Genomic DNA, 17,283 nt, shown 5'->3' with positions numbered 1-17,283 from the left:
GTCCGACAATTTCTATTCATATTGGAAATCAAGTGGTCGAAAAATGTCTCTTAGACTTAGGGGCCAGTGTGAACCTTTTACCATACTCGGTTTTATAAACAATTAGGTTTGGGGGTTTTGAAACCCACAGATATCACGTTGAGTCTAGCTGATAGGTCCATAAAATTCCAAAGGGTATAGTTGAGGACGTGATAGTTAAAGTCAAAGATTTCTATTTTCCTGTTGACTTTGTTGTCTTAGACACAGAGCCAGTCATCAATTCGAATAGTCATATTCCTATCATCTTAGGACGTCCATTCTTAGCCACGTCTGACGCAGTCATTCGTTGTAGAAACGGAATTATGACTTTAACATTTGGGGATATGAAAGTGAAACTGAACGTCTTCCATAATTTCCAAGGAATTGATGTAGATGATGGTATGGAGGAAGTGAACATGATAGATACGCTAGTCAATCAAACGTATCAAGATTAGGGTACTCTGATCCCCTACACGAAATGTTTGGCTCACTTTGGCCTTGACTTGGACGTAGAAGAGTCTATAAGCGAAGTCAATGCTTTGCTTGAATCCGTTCCACTCTTAGATTCTGTGCGGTGGCGCAAAAGCTGAAAGTCTTCCTGTGCGCACATCCAATCTTGTTCCTTCTCATGTCGAGCCTCCAAAAATTGAACTCAAGTCTCTTCCAGAGACTTTGAGATATGCATTTCTTGGCAAGAATCAAACCTTGCCTGTGATCATTTCCTCTCACCTCAACGAAGTCCAAGAGGAAAGTTGTTAGGAGTATTAAGGGAACATCAAGAAGCTATGGGTTGGAGCATAGCTGACATCAAGGGAATTAGTCCATCTGTGGTGATGCACCACATTCGTTTAGAGGATTTTGCTAAACTTTCCTTAGAACCTCAGAGACGACTAAATCCTATCATGAAAGACGTGGTTCGGATGAAGTGATGAAATTGCTAGATGCGGGTATTATCTATCCTATCTCTGACAGTCGTTGGGTGAGTCCTATACAAGTAGTTCCTAAGAAGTCTGGTATCACTGTGGTAGTGAATCAAGACATGATTAATTAATCCCCACTCGAGTCCAAATGGATGGAGAGTATGTATTGACTATAGGAAACTCAACTCGATGACTCCTAAGGATCATTTCCCCTTACCTTTCATTGATCAAATGTTAGAGCATCTGGCAGGACATTCTTACTATTGCTTCTTAGATGGTTATTCCGGGTACAACCAGATACTCGTTGCTCCAATCGATCAAGAGAAAACAACTTTCACCTGCCCTTTCGGAACTTTCGCGTATCGTCGCATGCCTTTTGGATTGTGCAATGCACCCGCTACTTTTCAACGGTGCATGATGAGTATATTTTCCGATATGCTAGAAAAATATCTCGAAGTATTCATGGACGATTTTTTCAGTTTTTGGATCAAGTTTTGAGGAATGTCTTCATCACTTGACTTTGGTCCTTGTACGTTGCAAAGAGGTCAATCTAGTCCTCAATTGGGAAAATGCCATTTCATGGTAACATCGGGGATTGTGCTAGGGCACATTTTTCTTTTCTGCTAAGGGGATTGAGGTAGATAAGGCAAAGGTAGGTCTAATTGAAAAATTACCACCTCCTAGAACGATCAAAGAAATTAGGTCATTCCTAGGCCATGCGGGTTTTTATATCGTAGATTCATTAAAGATTTCGGGAAAATCTCGAAGCCTTATGTGAGCTATTGGAAAGGATGCCCTTTTCGACTTTTCAGAGTCATGTCTCTCTGCATTCAACAAGCTCAAGTCCGAGTTAACCTCGGCACCCATTATTCAACCTCCAAACTGGAGCATTCCATTGAAGTTATGTGCGACGCTTCAGATTATGCAATAGGCGCTGTTTTGGGTCAGCGAATTGAAAAACAACCTCATGTTATCCAATATGCTAGTAAAACCCTAAACGATGCTCAGCTTAATTACTCTACAACAGAGAAGGAAATGCTAGCAGTGGTCTATGCCATTGAAAAATTTCGCCCCTACCTCATAGGATTTAAAGTCGTGATCTACACAGACCACGCAGCATTGAAGTACTTTCTATCAAAGAAAGATGCTAAAGCACGGTTAATCTGTTAGATTCTACTTCTACAAGAGTTTGATCTCGAGATCCGAGACAAAAAGGGGGCAGAAAATGTCGTAGTTGATCACTTATCTAAGATAGTTAACAAGCCATTCGAGGAGTCCTTACCCATCTTTGAGTCCTTTCCAGATGAGCAACTTATGCAAATCTCTCAAGCCAACGTTCCATGGTATGCGAACATTGTCAACTACCTAGTTACAGTCAATTCCCAGTCGAAATGACTAGTCAAAAGAAACTCCGTCTTCTGTCGAAAATAAAATGGTATTTCTAGAATAAGCCATACTTATTTAAGTATTGTCTCGATCAAATCATTAGACGTTGTATTCCAACCTGTGAGCAAGTCAGTATCCTAGAGTTTTGCCATAATCATGCCTGCGGAGGGCACTTCAGTGGTAAGAAGACCGCCATGAAAATCCTACAATGCGGTTTTTTTGGCCTAGTATTTTCGTGATGCCTACGAGTTTAGCAAATCTTGTGATAGATGTCAAAGATTAGGAAAAATCTCTAAGAGAAATGAATGCCTCAAAATCCTATACTGATCATCGAAATTTTTGATGTGTGGGGTATAGACTTCATCGGACCTTTTCCTATCTCCCAGGGTTATCAATACATCCTAGTTGCCGTTGACTATGTGTCAAAATGGGTCGAAGCTGTGGCATGTAGAACTAACGATCACAAGGTTGTGATAAAATTCATCAAGGAGACGATTTTTTCAAGATTTGGTACTCCGCGAGCTATCATAAGTGATGGTGGCTCGCATTTTTGCAACAAGATCTTTGCTGCGTTGATGAAGAAATACCTCATAACGCATAAGGTTGCCACACCTTACCACCCACAAACAAGTGGACAAGTGGAGATTTCTAACAGGGAAATAAAGACTATCTTAGAAAAAACAGTCAATCCTTCAAGAAAGATTGGTCTTTGAGATTGAGTGATTCACTCTGGGCCTATAGGACTGCATTCAAGACACCCATAGGGATGTGTCCCTACGGGTAGTTTTTGGCAAGGCCTGCCATCTCCCTGTAGAACTAGAACATCGTGCATATTGGGCGATCAAACGCCTCAACTTTGATTTTGATAAAGCCGGTGAGAAGCGAAAGTTACAACTAGACGAGTTAGAAGAGATTAGAAATGACTCGTATGATTGTGCCAAAAGGTACAAAGAGCGTACCAAATTCTTTCACGATAGGCCATTCTTAGGAGGAATTTCATTCCTAATCAAAAAGTTTTGTTGTATGATAATAGACTCCACCTTTTTCCTGGAAAACTTAAGTCTCGATGGACTGGCCCATATATTATCCAAACAGTTTACCCCCATGGGTGCTGTTGAAGTCCTTAATCCTAAGGACGGATCCACTTTCAAAGTGAATGGCCAACGTCTCAAACCGTTTTCTCGAGTATGTTCCGCAGGAGGAAGTTCTTTTTCTCGATGATCCCGTCTATCAAATTAACTATGTTTTCGTCTAGCTAAAGACGTTAAACTTAGCGCTTCTGGGAGGCAATCCATGCACTTCAAGGAACATTGTGTTAAATATCAACAGGACTATAAGGTCTTTCTCAGGTGCTATCTAACCCACTTCATTTCATTTTGTCAATTTCAATTTTACCTTTGCATGTATATGTTGAAATATTGAGGACAATATAATTTTTAAGTTTGGGGGTGTATGGGTTGGATTTCCACATATTATTTTCTTCTTTCAAAAAAAAAAAAATAAAAAAAAATATTTGGTTGGCAACTTTGTTGTATTTTTCTCAAAGTCTTAGCTTGTATCTTTTAAGTACTTAGTGAAAATATTTAATTAGTCTTTCATTGGAAGCTATGATCTGGAGTCCCCATTTATGTTTCTCTTAGGCAAAAATTAGAGCAAAGTTATCTTTTGGTTTATAGTCACTTCTAATAAGGTTACCAAGAGTCTAGATTGTATTAAAAGAGCTTGTTACCTTCTTTCTACCTAGAGTTTAAGGAAAAACTAGGTTTGATGAACTTTGACTTCCTTGTTCAATTGGTTGGTTGATTAGAAGAAAAACAGAACTGGATTGTATACACCTTGTACAGCAACCATTGAATTAGACTGGGTACCGTGAAAAGGACTGCCTACTTTTCTTAGAAAAATAGTGAAGAAGTAATATAAAAAAAAAAATAAAAAAAAAAAGAAAAAGTCAAAGATCCAAAAGTTTATGTAAAGTTTTAGTAGGGTGAAAGCCATCAAGTGTAAAAATGTGAGTATACTGGAATATCACAGATAAAGCCCCTTAGAGGTATTAAAGTGAATATCCACACTTCTCACTACCCCAGACAGGATGCTAAGTTTAGAATTAAACCCTAAGTTACTCCAGTTATTCTAGAGTAGTTAGAAGGTTGAAACTCATTTTGGGAAATCGAATCTCTTAAATTTCTAAGTTAGAATCACTATCGCTCAAAGGTCAATTTAAGTCTAAGTTTTGTCGTAGAGAAATAAGGGTTGGGACTCTATACCAAGCAGTACTTCTAATTGATTGACAAAACCAAAAAAAAGACTTGTGCTTTTCAATATAAGTTTTGATTTTGACTATTTTTACTTCAAAGTTATTTTCAAATTTTGTGAGTATATTTTCTGCAAACCCTCACGACTCAAACTTGTCCACTAGGGGTAACCTAGCGGTTCAAGGGCTTGCTGCATTCGCTAAATGCAGTCGAGGTGCCTGCGAAAGTGGTAGTTTTATTTTCTAGGGACTAGAAAAAGGTAAGTTTGGGGGTGTGATGAGTGTCTCCAAACACTTAATTATACGCACATTTTCCGGATATTTATCTTGATTTTTGTACCTATTTCTCTATATAAGATAATAATCATGATAAGCCTCAAACCACCACGTTGCATGTTAATTAGGCTTAATTATATATAAATAAATTCATTTACTAGATAAATCTAATTACGTGTGTTTCTTGTGCAGAAAATCAACAATTTGGAATCAAAATCTCAAGGCAAAAGCATTTGGGCCCACTTTGGAATGCCCTAATCCTTTGGAATGCCCTAATCCTTAACTCATATTCTCCTCTTTTGTCTTTTTGTGCAAAGAAAAGTGGAGGCTACTTTTAGACTCTTCTACACACATTTTTCTTTATAAATAGAGCCTTCATTTCTAGAGAAAGGGTCCCATCTTGGTTCTCTTATCCAAGACTCCTTTAATCTAAGGCTCTTTGCCTATTCTCTTATTTTTTGTATTTTCATTTTCTAGTTATTTTCTTTTGGTTAAATAGTCTTGTAAGAAGTAGAAGAAGAAGAAGTTATAATTTTCTCCATGAAATGAAGAAAAGTTCTTTCATCTCTTATCTTCCCTCTCTTGCAATGACATTAGGCTAAGTTCCCCTCCATTGGAGAGTGGAAAAGTCTAGAGCAAGTTCTTGTGTTATTTCTAATTTTATACCTTTCTTTTATTTAAAATGCTTATGAATTCTCTTTAAGTTTCTTGCACATTTTATTCTTAATATAGATACTTTATGCTTAGATTAGATCAAGATAAAGTATGCTTAAATTAGATAATTTGTAGTAAGAAGTTCTCAAGAAATTCTACTTTGTTTTTGTTCCTTTATTTCATTTTAATTGCAAAACTTTCCGATCTAAGGAGCTAACACCAAGCCCTTATGATTGAGTTATAAAAAGGCTAGAGACTAGAAATTGCTCATTAACATGTTTTAGGTAAATCCACCTCCAATGGTGTTTTAATTCATAAGTTTACTTGCTTTTAATTTCATTTACTTTAGTTTATTTTCTAGCAATTTTACATCTTCTTATAAATTCAAAAATACAAAGAAAAACAGTTTTAATTCCTTTTAGTTAATTTGAATTTTATTTTCTTAGCTTAGCTCTATTCCTCCTTTCTCTTGGGTTCGATCCCCTACTTGCCCCACAAGTAAGGTAAAACTAAGATTATTATTAACTCCGGTGAGAAGAACAACGATAGTCTCATCAAGTTGTTGAATGAATTGAAAGAAGAAGGTAACGAGGCTTTTGATGATCAGCTTGGGAGAAGCACGAATGATTCTGATGTAGAAAGACGAGATACGGGCTCTCCGTACAGGTCGATTTTTGAATCACTTTCAATTATGATAGAATTCGTACCAGAAAGTTGTCGAATTTATACTCATTTTTAGAAATTTAGGGACAATTGTGAATTGTGAATTTGTGATTGAGTTTCTATAACCAGATCAGTACTAGATAATAGTAGTTCTCTAATATTTTGTTTAGATGGAGTAGATCTATGGAATAAGTGTATTTATTAGTAATCTAATCAGCAACAACAATTAATCGAAAATCACTCAATACTGTTTAAGTAATATCTAGAAGAATAGAAGAGTTTCAATGATCCTAGCTTTAAGAAATTGGTTGTGCTCTTTAGTTTTTAATCTTGTGACACCTCTAACACCTATTTCCTTGTTTTCGTGAAATTGTCTCGTCCTTGCTTGAACATTCTAGTAATATCTCACATTTGATCTTGAATTTGAACGCATCGTCTACTTCTCTTTGGAGTTATTATTGATTGAGACAATGAGCTCGAACACCAACACCAAACAATACCAACTATGGATTTCACACTGAATAAAGAGAAGCAGAGAGAGAGAGAGAGCAACACTTTTTTTTTCTCAATTTTCTACCAAACGCTGAGAAAGTCTGGAAGAAAAACACTAGCATATGAACACTCCACAACAGAACCCTAATCAATTTCAAGAACACCATGGCCTTTGAAGTGAATCTTTTTAGACAATTTTGAACTTATAAAAATTAAAAGTACATAATATAGTCTTAAAATATATTAAGATCATTATTGATCTGATAATCACATTTTCTAGTTAAGCTCAACAAAACAATGACATCATGCTGATCTTATCGTCAAATTTTAGTGGGCCCACCCTACTTCTTTTGGTTTGAATCAAACCTCATAGTTATGGTTTTGAAAGAAATTAGGAATTCCTTGGTTCTAATGGAATATAACCAAGTCTTTTTAGCTTATAAAAGCCTATTAATTATGACTTATGAATTATCCGACAAGGACATGATTTCTCTTATAGATTTGAATGCTGATCAACACTTTCTCTCTTCTACAGAATTCTTTATATTACTTCCCCACTAAGTTTTTTCTGAACTCATATGTCCATTGTTTTTATCTGGATACTAGTGCATTTGTAGGTATTCTTTGTGATGTGAATCCATTCTTGTCTGGGGTGGTCCTTTTGTGCACTTACGCTAATTTATTAAGAAAGGAGATGCTTTGTTGGTGGTGATAAATAGTAAATACTATTGATCGGTTGTAAAGCTTGCAATAGAGATGCAAAGATAAAGATTTGAACTAAGACTTTGGGCAAGTCGAATTCGTTCCACAGGGACAGTTTGGATTCAAAAACTCATTCGGATAAACACACCAAAACAGAATTGGAAAACAGATTTTTCTTAAAAAACAAAATTGATTTGTTTAAAATAGAGAAGCAATTAACAACTAATTTGTAAATGAAATTGAAACTACAAATAGAGATTGAGGAAAGAGGGTGTGGAGAGGTCAATTCAACATTTGCAATTCATCCAAAATGCTGATTTGTTCTAATTATAACTCGATCCACGTAGCAAGTCATTGCTCGTGGATCGGAAGATAAATCGAGTTAAACATTAATGGTAACCAAAGAGTATTCATGAGAATTCTAACTTCAAACAAGTGTAACTGACTTATACTTCAATTCTTCACATAGCATGATTGTTCTTGAGCTTATCTAAGTAACAATCATCTAAGCTTGATTTGAATGTATAAGCTTGCTAGTCTTGTTCTAAGAGGAATTTCAGAATTAACACATAAAGCAGAAAGAAAGAATTTAAAACAACATAAGTAGGATGAAATTGCTCCGGCATTCTTGACCTCTCTACGGAGAGTCTAGCCGATCATCGCAAGATTCATATTACAGAATTAATAACAGAATGAAGAACATGGGTGAAGAAGATGATGATCAATCTAAAATCCTTATTTATAGCTCTCCAACAAATTACAAAGATAAAGAATTGAGCACTCTTGATGTTCTTACTACACTCAAGAGATCTCTCAATAGAAAATTACAGAGAATTAAAGAGAGGAAACTAAAGAAAATTATAGAAGAAAAGAGCCTAAGAGGAACCCAAGAGGGGACCCCTTCTTTGAAATCAACCCTCAAATTTATAATGTTTTTATTCGGGTAATCGGGGTGATTTAGCGGATAATTCGATTCAAATGACCCAATCAGTTACAACCACCGAAGCTTCTGTAAAAATCTCGAGGATAAATTCCTCGAAATGACCGCGGCGCGGTGACGTGGCGCCCAAATCGATCGATATTTTTCTAGAAACTTCCTTTCGGCCCGCGTATTGTAACCATAATTGTTATTTCTTTTTGGTTTCCGAATGTGCTCTTTTCACACCTGAAATTAGTAACAAACTATTGTTAGTCACATTAATTTGGGATTTAATAAAATTATTATTATTTTAAGGGAACTAGTATTTATATGATGGTAATCTCGGTGAAATTACGGTCCCAAAATGATATTATTGGGACCTTATCACACCCCCAAACCTCAATTTTGCTAGTCCCGAGCAAAACTTAAATCTAAACAACTCCTCTTTCGTGAGGTTCCCGACTACATTTAGCTTATGCAGTAAGCCCTTAAACCCCTAGGTTACCCCTAGTGGACGAGTTTGACTCGTGAGGGTTTGCAGTGAAAGAATATACCCACAAAATTCTAACATTTTACAAAAATATTAAAATCAAAATCAAAGTATGTAAAGTGAACATAACGACATTTCATAAATCAGTCAAATGTCATTTATGTTTGAACAAAGTTCTAAGTTTTTATTCCTCATTTTCAGAAAATTTGAAAGATAACTTGAGTGCTTGTGTGATTTTCTGATTTTTTTTTTTTAAAGCAATATCTTTTTAGGAACAAGATTTCACCTCCTAACTGTTAAGAATGGTCGGTTCTACCTAAGTTCTAACTCGAAACTAAGCATCTTGTCTGGGATTGTGAGAGGTGTGGATATTCACTTTAATACCTCTAAGGGGCTTTATCTGTGATATTCCAGTTTACTCATGTTTTTACCATTGACGGCTTTCACCCTACTACACTATTTGGTCTCATTGGACTCTTTTTTTCATTTTTGCAGTTCTAGCCATCTTTGACATTTTTTTCGTATTTTCTGCTTTTTTTAGATTTTATCACACTTCACCATTTTCTGGTATTCTTTTTACAAAAAGCAGGTAGCCCTTTTCAAGGTACCCAGTCTAATCCTATGGTTGCTGTCCAAGTAATACTAACTTCAGTTCTGTTTTTCTTCTAACAAGCCAACCAAGGGACAAAGAAGTCATAGTTCACTAGACTAGGTTTTCCCTAACACTCTAGTCAGAAAAGAGGGTCAACTTTTGTTCCATAAAATCTATCTTTCCAAATACTTAATCAGAAGTAAATTTCTAAAGTAATTCTTTCATGATTTTCTTAATGAGGATTAACCAAAAAGAACTTTTGATCAAAAGTTAGAACATGAGCCTGAGATTTGAAATTCATATGTAAAAAAATATATACAAAGATTTTGAAGAAAATATTTCGAAAGTGTTGAATATTTTTAAATTTTTTTTTTTTGAACATGAAATTAAACTAGCAATGAAATAAACCTGAAACTAAACTACCAATGGAATGCAATTGTGAACTAACCTAATACCCCCAAACCTAAATGACATATTGTCCTCAATATGCAAGCAGTAAGGAAAAATAAAAAGGTTAGATCACACCTGAAACGGATTGGGCATTAATGTGCAAGGTCTTGTTACAACTAATCTGAAAAGAATGAAAGTTATAACAATGATAATTTTCAAAGTAGTTTTTTTTTTTTTTTTTTTTTTGCATAAAAGAAATCCTTTCTAAAATAAAAAAATAACCTAATTAAGAAATTAAGAACATCCTAATCTAAAATTTAAACCTATCTTAACCCGAACATTCAGTAGTCTGTGCCTTTTTCTCCTCAATATAAGCTAACATCTATCTCTGCTACTCAATCAACAATTAGTGACCAGGCTGCAGTCCTAGTGACACTCATTGAATTGGTTTGATAGTGGACTTGAAGATGAAGAGAATGAGAAAGGGATTAAGGTTAGAGGTTTTTTTTTTTTTTTTTTTTTTTTTAGAGAAAAAATTTATTTCCTAACTACACTACTTATTAAAATAAAAGCACATGGGTTGCCTCCCAAGCAGCGCTAAGTTTAACGTCTTCAGCCGGACCTATCAAAAGGTCTGATATATAGGAATTTTCCCAACATTCATTTTGACGGACACAACGATCGATTTCTACCCACAATTAATAGGTAGACAAATTTTTACCATCGTTAGGACTTGGAAATTATTTTTAAAAATGATCAACAACCCTCGTTTGTCCTCAGTTCTTAGTGTCATCACCTTTTCGAAAAAATTCTCAACCATCGTATTTCCTAAGAGAATGGAAGTTGTAAAATAAGCAGGATCTTTACAATCTTGTAAAAAGATAGGCTTGATAGGGTACGAGGTTGGATCAGTAATGGTCGGAATTGGTGTGACTAATATATTAGAATTCATCCTTGGTTCTTCTTGAACAACAGTATCCTCTAATGGCGGATCAATTTGCTTAGCCAAATCTGTACAATCACTTGCTTATTAGGACTTTGAAACATTGGTTGGCTCTCATGGTTATCTCATTTGAAAATTGTCCATTCTCTCTTTCTTCTGAGGGTACAATAAGCTGACCTAGTTGGACTTCCATCGTTGCTTCGGTTGGAATTGTACCCTCATTGGTTTGAATTCGAACTTCAATTGAGACAGGGTTATCAATTGTTGATGGATAATCATCGACATCTTCAAAAGAGTAGAACTGGTCACTAAGGTTATTTTGAAAGAATGGTGGATTTTCTGGGATTGAGATATCCTCATTTTCGAATTTATCAAATTTTCCTTCTCTAAGGACAACGCTAGGTGACTCAGTTGAGTTCCTATGTTGACTAAGGCTTGACCCATATCCCATTGTTGTTGATGATTTAACAACTGTTGTTGATGATTTACCAACATTTGTTGATGGAGCTGTTGTTGTTGGATTAATTGTTGTTGTTGAATTAAGAAGGCAGACATCATAGACTCTAATGACGACGATTGAGGAGAAGACAAAAATGAGTGAGTGGATGTTGGCTCAGGCTCTGTAGCTCTGTAATCGGAGAAATGTTGAGAATCATAGGATTGTTGGGAAATTATGGTTGGATTCATCATCGAGGTGTTTTGCAAATAAAAATCCCATGGTTACCAAAATGACTACCTGAGTGAACTCGTTCTGACACGGTATGGAATTTTGGAAAACAAATTATCTACGTAGTATGGTTGGTCGAACGAACTGGTGTCGGCATCCAATACGAGTTTTGAGAATGATGCATATTGGCCTGTGTAGTATGAAGCATGGGCTGACTCGAACAATGCTCGGGAGAATGACCATAATTATCACATAAGCCGCACGAGATCAATGATTCTCTCCTAAACTCCATGACGATATAAATCTGCTCGAGGTTCTGTATCTACTGTAACATACACTATGGACTTGCACACAAGAGAGGGAGGAATTCACACGTGATCACTGGGTTCCTAAGACTAGACAGCTCCTAACTGGTTCAAAGGATTAATCAAAGCCTCCAACCCAAATCTCTGAAATCGGAACAGCCAGTTTAATCTCCAGAGGAGAGGTGGCGCACAATGCTGAGCAAGGGCACTCTTAGATCACCTCTCGTTTGAATAGATGTAGTCTATCCCCTGAATTCACGTAGAACTGCAGGGCAAGATTGCGCTAGGCACTGTTCACGATCAAGAAGTGCAATTGGTGCAACTTTTGATTAGCTTTGCTTAATGAGCTCGATGGAACCTAGAGTCCAGTCTAACCAAATTTTAATTAATTAAATGGCTGTGAATTCAATTTTCCTAAACGGGCAAGATATCGATGATGAAATCCGATTCTTATCTTATGGTGCTATCCTCGTAAGGGTGCCCTTATTACTAGGTGCAATCCAATGTGTACAGATTAATCACTCAAAAGCAATACAGAAACTCACTAGCGAGTGATGCGTGAGTGTTTCGAAATTTACCTCCCGTTCTAGACGGGGGATGATCGATTTGAGTCGACTCGGGCCACCAACACCAAATTTGGTGTACGAACCCGATGGGCTGAGATAGTTTCGTCCCACTATCGTCCGTCCCTAATTCTATTACAATCCGAGCCCTCTCGGATACAATTAAAATTTAATACAAATTCAAGTACCTAATACAAATTGTTTTCTAAGAAAAATAAAAAAATAAAAAAAATAAAATGAACAGAGAATTGGAAGTTGCTGTCTTCTTGGTGATAGAACAAATTTAGTGGATAAAAATTCCCCGTGTCGCCTTCCGTCAATTTCCGTCGACTTCCGTCGAGTCCTTCTCCTGAACAGAACAAAATTATTCAAATCAGAATACTAAGAAAAAAAACCAATATGACCATTACAATGTCCATGATGTCAGAAACTTGTCCAAAAAAAATCAGTAGAAAATGTTGCCACGTCACCGCGGCGCACTAAGGGACAACCGCGACGCGGTAAAATTTTGATGAAAATAGATTTTTCAAATGGAAATGGTTTCTGATATCCTGACGATTGTAATGAAATTTTTTTCAATTTTTTTTTCTGTTCGTTTGGCTTCTGTTTCAAGCAAAACAAGTTGGGTTATGTTTCGGATACTTTCCGAATTGAAAAATGAATCAACTCGCTGTCCCCGGCAGCGACGCCATTTTGATCGGTTGTAAAGCTTGCAATAGAGATGCAGAGATAAAGATTTGAACTAAGACTTTGGGCAAGTCGAATTCGTTCCACAGGGACAGTTTGGATTCAAAAACTCATTCGGATAAACACACCAAAACAGAATTGAAAAACAGATTTTTCTTAAAAAACAAAATTGATTTGTTAAAATAGAGAAGCAATTAACAACTAATTTGTAAATGAAATTGAAACTACAAATAGAGATTGAGGAAAGAGGGTGTGGAGAGGTCAATTCAACCTTTGCAATTCATCCAAAATGCTGATTTGTTCTAATTATAACTCGATCCACGTAGCAAGTCATTGCTCGTGGATCGGAAGATAATCGAGTTAAACATTGATGGTAACCAAAGAGTATTCATGAGAATTCTAACTTCAAATAAGTGTAACTGACTTATACTTCAATTCTTCACATAGCATGATTGTTCTTGAGCTTATCTAAGTAACAATCATCTAAGCTTGATTTGAATGTATAAGCTTGCTAGTCTTGTTCTAAGAGGAATTTCAGAATTAACACATAAAGCAGAAAGAAAGAATTTAAAACAACAATAAGTAGGATGAAATTGCTCCGGCATTCTTGACCTCTCTACGGAGAGTCTAGCCGATCATCGCAAGATTCATATTACAGAAATTAATAACAGAATGAAGAACATGGGTGAAGAAGATGATGATCAATCTAAAATCCTTATTTATAGCTCTCCAACAAATTACAAAGATAAAGAATTGAGCACTCTTGATGTTCTTACTACACTCAAGAGATCTCTCAATAGAAAATTACAAAGAATTAAAGAGAGGAAACTAAAGAAAATTATAGAAGAAAAGAGCCTAAGAGGAACCCAAGAGGGGACCCCTTCTTTGAAATCAACCCTCAAATTTATAATGTTTTTATTCGGGTAATCGGGGTGATTTAGCGGATAATTCGATTCAAATGACCCAATCAGTTACAACCACCGAAGCTTCTGTAAAAATCTCGAGGATAAATTCCTCGAAATGACCGCGGCGCGGTCTTGGCTAGCCGCGGCGCGGTGACGTGGCGTAGCGCCCAAATCGATCGATATTTTTCTAGAAACTTCCTTTCGGCCCGCGTATTGTAACCATAATTGTTATTTCTTTTGTTGGTTTCTGAATGTGCCCTTTTCACCTGAAATTAGTAACAAACTATTGTTAGTCACATTAATTTGGGATTTAATAAAATTTATTATTATTTTAAGGGAACTAGTATTTATATGGGTAATCTCGGTGAAATTACGATCCCAAAATGATATTATTGGGACCTTATCAACTATCTACAATTTTCATTTGGGGTTGATGCTTTTGTAATGTAAAATTGATTTATTTTTTATGATACATTTTTACTAGTTTGGGAATATGCTCTATTTCTTCTATAAATTTTTTTACTTAAGTAAATACTAACTATAGTTTTCATTTAGGACTAATGCTTTTAATGTAAAATTGATTAAATTTTTACAAGCATATGGGTTGTCACTGATAAGAAGAATTAATCTTAGGTGGTCCAATCCCCTATAAATATGGGGAAAAAATCCAATTAAACATGTCTGTCACTAAATTTAAAATTATAGTTCTGTTCTTTCTTCACTCTTTGAACATGGATTAAAATGTTATCGCATTGTTTATACCTTGTACAAAGTGTCATACTTGATAAAGTGTAGTGATATAATACATATATATTTTGAATTTATATGATAAATTCTTCTTCTTTGATGGGGGTGCCTTTTACTCTCACAAGTGCCACAGGAAATCGTTGGGGAAAAAATGGAGCTAGAGCGATTATACAACTCTGTTAATGTAATTCTTTCTTTACAGGTAAGGATTATCTTCCATGGAATTTGTTATACCCATCTCTAGAGTCTAGACAAACATCTATTGGACAACTAACTAAAGGCTTTCTAATAACAAGGTTTCATATGTGAATTCTTAGAGTTGTACAAATAACAAGTGAAATTATTTAAAATCAACACTAAAAGAATTTCTTACCATCTTCACTTTTATTTGGATTAAGTTACATTGATATGGACACGCTTTCTATTGTAAATGGTTCCAGAGTAAAAATGGTGGCTTTGCAGCTTGGGAGTCAGTAAGAGCACATAAATGGCTGGAGGTAATGATTCTAAAAGTTATTGGAATCCCTCTAATGATAGTCGAATGTGGTCTAATTAATATTTTTAATAACATAGAAATTTTGTATTCTGTTTGCAGGTGCTCAATCCTTCAGAACTTTTCGAGGAAATTGTCGTCAATTATGAGTTATATTTCTTAATCTTTTCTATTTCTGTTATTAATTTTCTTCATACTGGTGGATATACTATAACATGTGTGGTATCTCAGTTATGTTGAATGCACTGCATCGGCAATTGAGGCTCCAGTATGCTTCATGAAGTTATATCCTGGACATAGGAAGAAAGAAATTGAATATTTCATTGCAAAAGCCATACGTTACCTCGACGAGAAACAAATGCCTGCTATTTATGTTTCTTTTTCTAACCTATGAATGATTAGAAAAGTCTACATGAAATTAATGTTTGTACAGGTATGGAAACTGGGGAATTTGTTTTTATCTATGGCACATTGTTTGTGTTAAGGGGGCTATCAGGTGCTGGAAAACTACTACAATAGCCCAATTGTCCGTAAAGCAACTGAATTTTTGCTATCAATGTAGCAATTGTCTGGTGGTTGGGAAGAGAGTTATCGTTCATGTCCAGAAAAGGTAACATACACCGAATAAATATTTATTCATAATAATACATGGTTCTATTGACATCGAGATGCATAGAGGCTTATAACTCTCCATATGCAGGAGTTGGAGTTGCAGCTGGAGCTGTAGCTCAAGAAGAGGAGCCACAGTTTAATGTGAAGAAATATGGAGAGATTATAATGGTATGTTCTTATCAAGCTTCTATTTCTCTTCTCGGTATTTACTTCCAAAATGGACTACATTATGGTGACATTCCTTTGTCTTTCTATTTTCTCTCTTTAACCCTTTCACTTGCCTTTTTTTGCTTCTTTGATTGGGATGTTGTTAGAACACAATTAAGATTTCTTTCCAAATTCCTCTAACAAATAGGTAGAGTGTTTGGAGGATTACTTTCTTCATTTCAGTATTAATGACCTTTTCTCCAATTATCATCAAATGGGTGTTTGTTTTTGGGATCATCACATGTGCTCTCTCTTTGCTTGGGTTCCTCATTTACAAGAGAAGACTACTGCCACCACCACCACATGGAAACAATTGGTTGACTACTACTGATGATATTAATGCAAGAATTATTGATCAACCCATGATCAGGATGGGGATGGGGATGGAGTTGCGGCCAGTCCATATTGATGAATCGCTTATCATTCACATGCATATTGCGAATTTTCATTGCTTTGGGTTGATGCATAATTTTCTTTTTATCATTTTCAATGGAAAATCTATTCTTATCTTTTGTAAGGGAAATCTAAACCTTGAGGAAAATAAGCGGACACAATAGAATGAAAAGTGCCAGGAGAGATCAAAGGCATCACGACCATTCGTTTCTGATTGTATTTTATTTCTAAGCAATGTATTTTGTAAGTGCCCAATTACTTTAATTAGAGCTTGTTTAGTAATGAAATTTTAATATATAATATGAATTTTGAATTGTTTAGTTTAATTTGGAGCTTGTTTTATGATTTTTGTTTTGTTTTTTATTTTTCTGATTTTTTTTTTATTACTATTTGTTTATTGTGATTGGTGAATTAGAGGACCGTCTTATTGTTTGTTAAACCTCCATATTTGACGGTCATACTCTATGGATTTTTGTTTTATTTTTTTAAGCTCATTCTCCAAGAATTTGATAGTTCAGGGCCGTCAAAAAAAAAAAAAAAATTCTACAAGAAAATATTTGACGGGCATATTTGATGGGATGGTCCGTCAAATTTCTTAAAATTTGACGGGTTGAGACCGTCAAATATGGGCTTTTTTCACATAGTGGATGAATGGAAAACATCCTTTAAAATTAAAAATGGTTTGTTTAAGTGTCTTGTTATGCCATTTGGATTATATAATGCTCCAACTACTTTTATGAGGTTTATGACTCAAGTTTTGAGGAGTTTTATAGGCAAGTTTTTTGTTGTTTATTTTGATGACATGGTGGTGTGTAGTCAAGATTAAATTATCGACCACTAGAGAACTTACCAATGTATTTAATGTGCTCCACCACAACCAGATGTATTAATCTCTAAGAGTATTGTTTCATGGCTGACAAAGTTGTGTTTGTAATCTATGTTGTGACTGCAAGTGGCTTACAAATGGATGAGGAAAAGGTGAAGGCTATTCTTGATGGGTATTAGAGC

At 35.5% G+C, this 17,283-nt stretch overlaps 1 protein-coding gene across 2 annotated transcripts; it reads left to right on the top strand.

Moving 5' to 3' along the window:
* The first annotated feature begins 14,677 nt into the window (after positions 1-14,677).
* Positions 14,678-16,293, top strand: LOC147380867 (beta-amyrin synthase 1-like). 2 transcript variants are annotated; one of them, XM_086431139.1, is made up of 6 exons: positions 14,678-14,772; positions 15,011-15,067; positions 15,166-15,212; positions 15,295-15,673; positions 15,764-15,843; positions 16,166-16,293. In XM_086431139.1, the coding sequence occupies exons 1-4, from the start codon at positions 14,722-14,724 to the stop codon at positions 15,455-15,457; spliced, it is 318 nt and encodes a 105-aa protein (XP_086287265.1). In that variant the 5' UTR covers positions 14,678-14,721; the 3' UTR covers positions 15,458-15,673; positions 15,764-15,843; positions 16,166-16,293. The 2 variants fall into 2 exon arrangements, with proteins under 2 accessions (XP_086287265.1, XP_086287264.1); XM_086431138.1 differs by having other exon boundaries at positions 15,764-16,266.
* The last annotated feature ends 990 nt before the right edge of the window (positions 16,294-17,283 follow it).

The sequence above is a fragment of the Akebia trifoliata genome, unplaced genomic scaffold, assembly GCF_017979445.1.
Source record: "Akebia trifoliata isolate Shusen 1 unplaced genomic scaffold, ASM1797944v1 Contig00912, whole genome shotgun sequence".
NCBI lineage: Eukaryota > Viridiplantae > Streptophyta > Magnoliopsida > Ranunculales > Lardizabalaceae > Akebia > Akebia trifoliata.
The sequence above is the reverse complement of the archived record's forward strand: the minus strand, read 5'-3'. Positions and strand labels throughout refer to the sequence as shown.

Coding starts and splice junctions, on each gene's coding strand:
- LOC147380867 (XM_086431139.1), top strand. CDS start 14,722: ATGGAGCTAGAGCGATTATACAACTCTGTTAATGTAATTCTTTCTTTA. Junction 14,773..15,010: donor ATGTAATTCTTTCTTTACAG/GTAAGGATTATC, acceptor AAATGGTTCCAG/AGTAAAAATGGTGGCTTTGC. Junction 15,068..15,165: donor GAGCACATAAATGGCTGGAG/GTAATGATTCTA, acceptor TTCTGTTTGCAG/GTGCTCAATCCTTCAGAACT.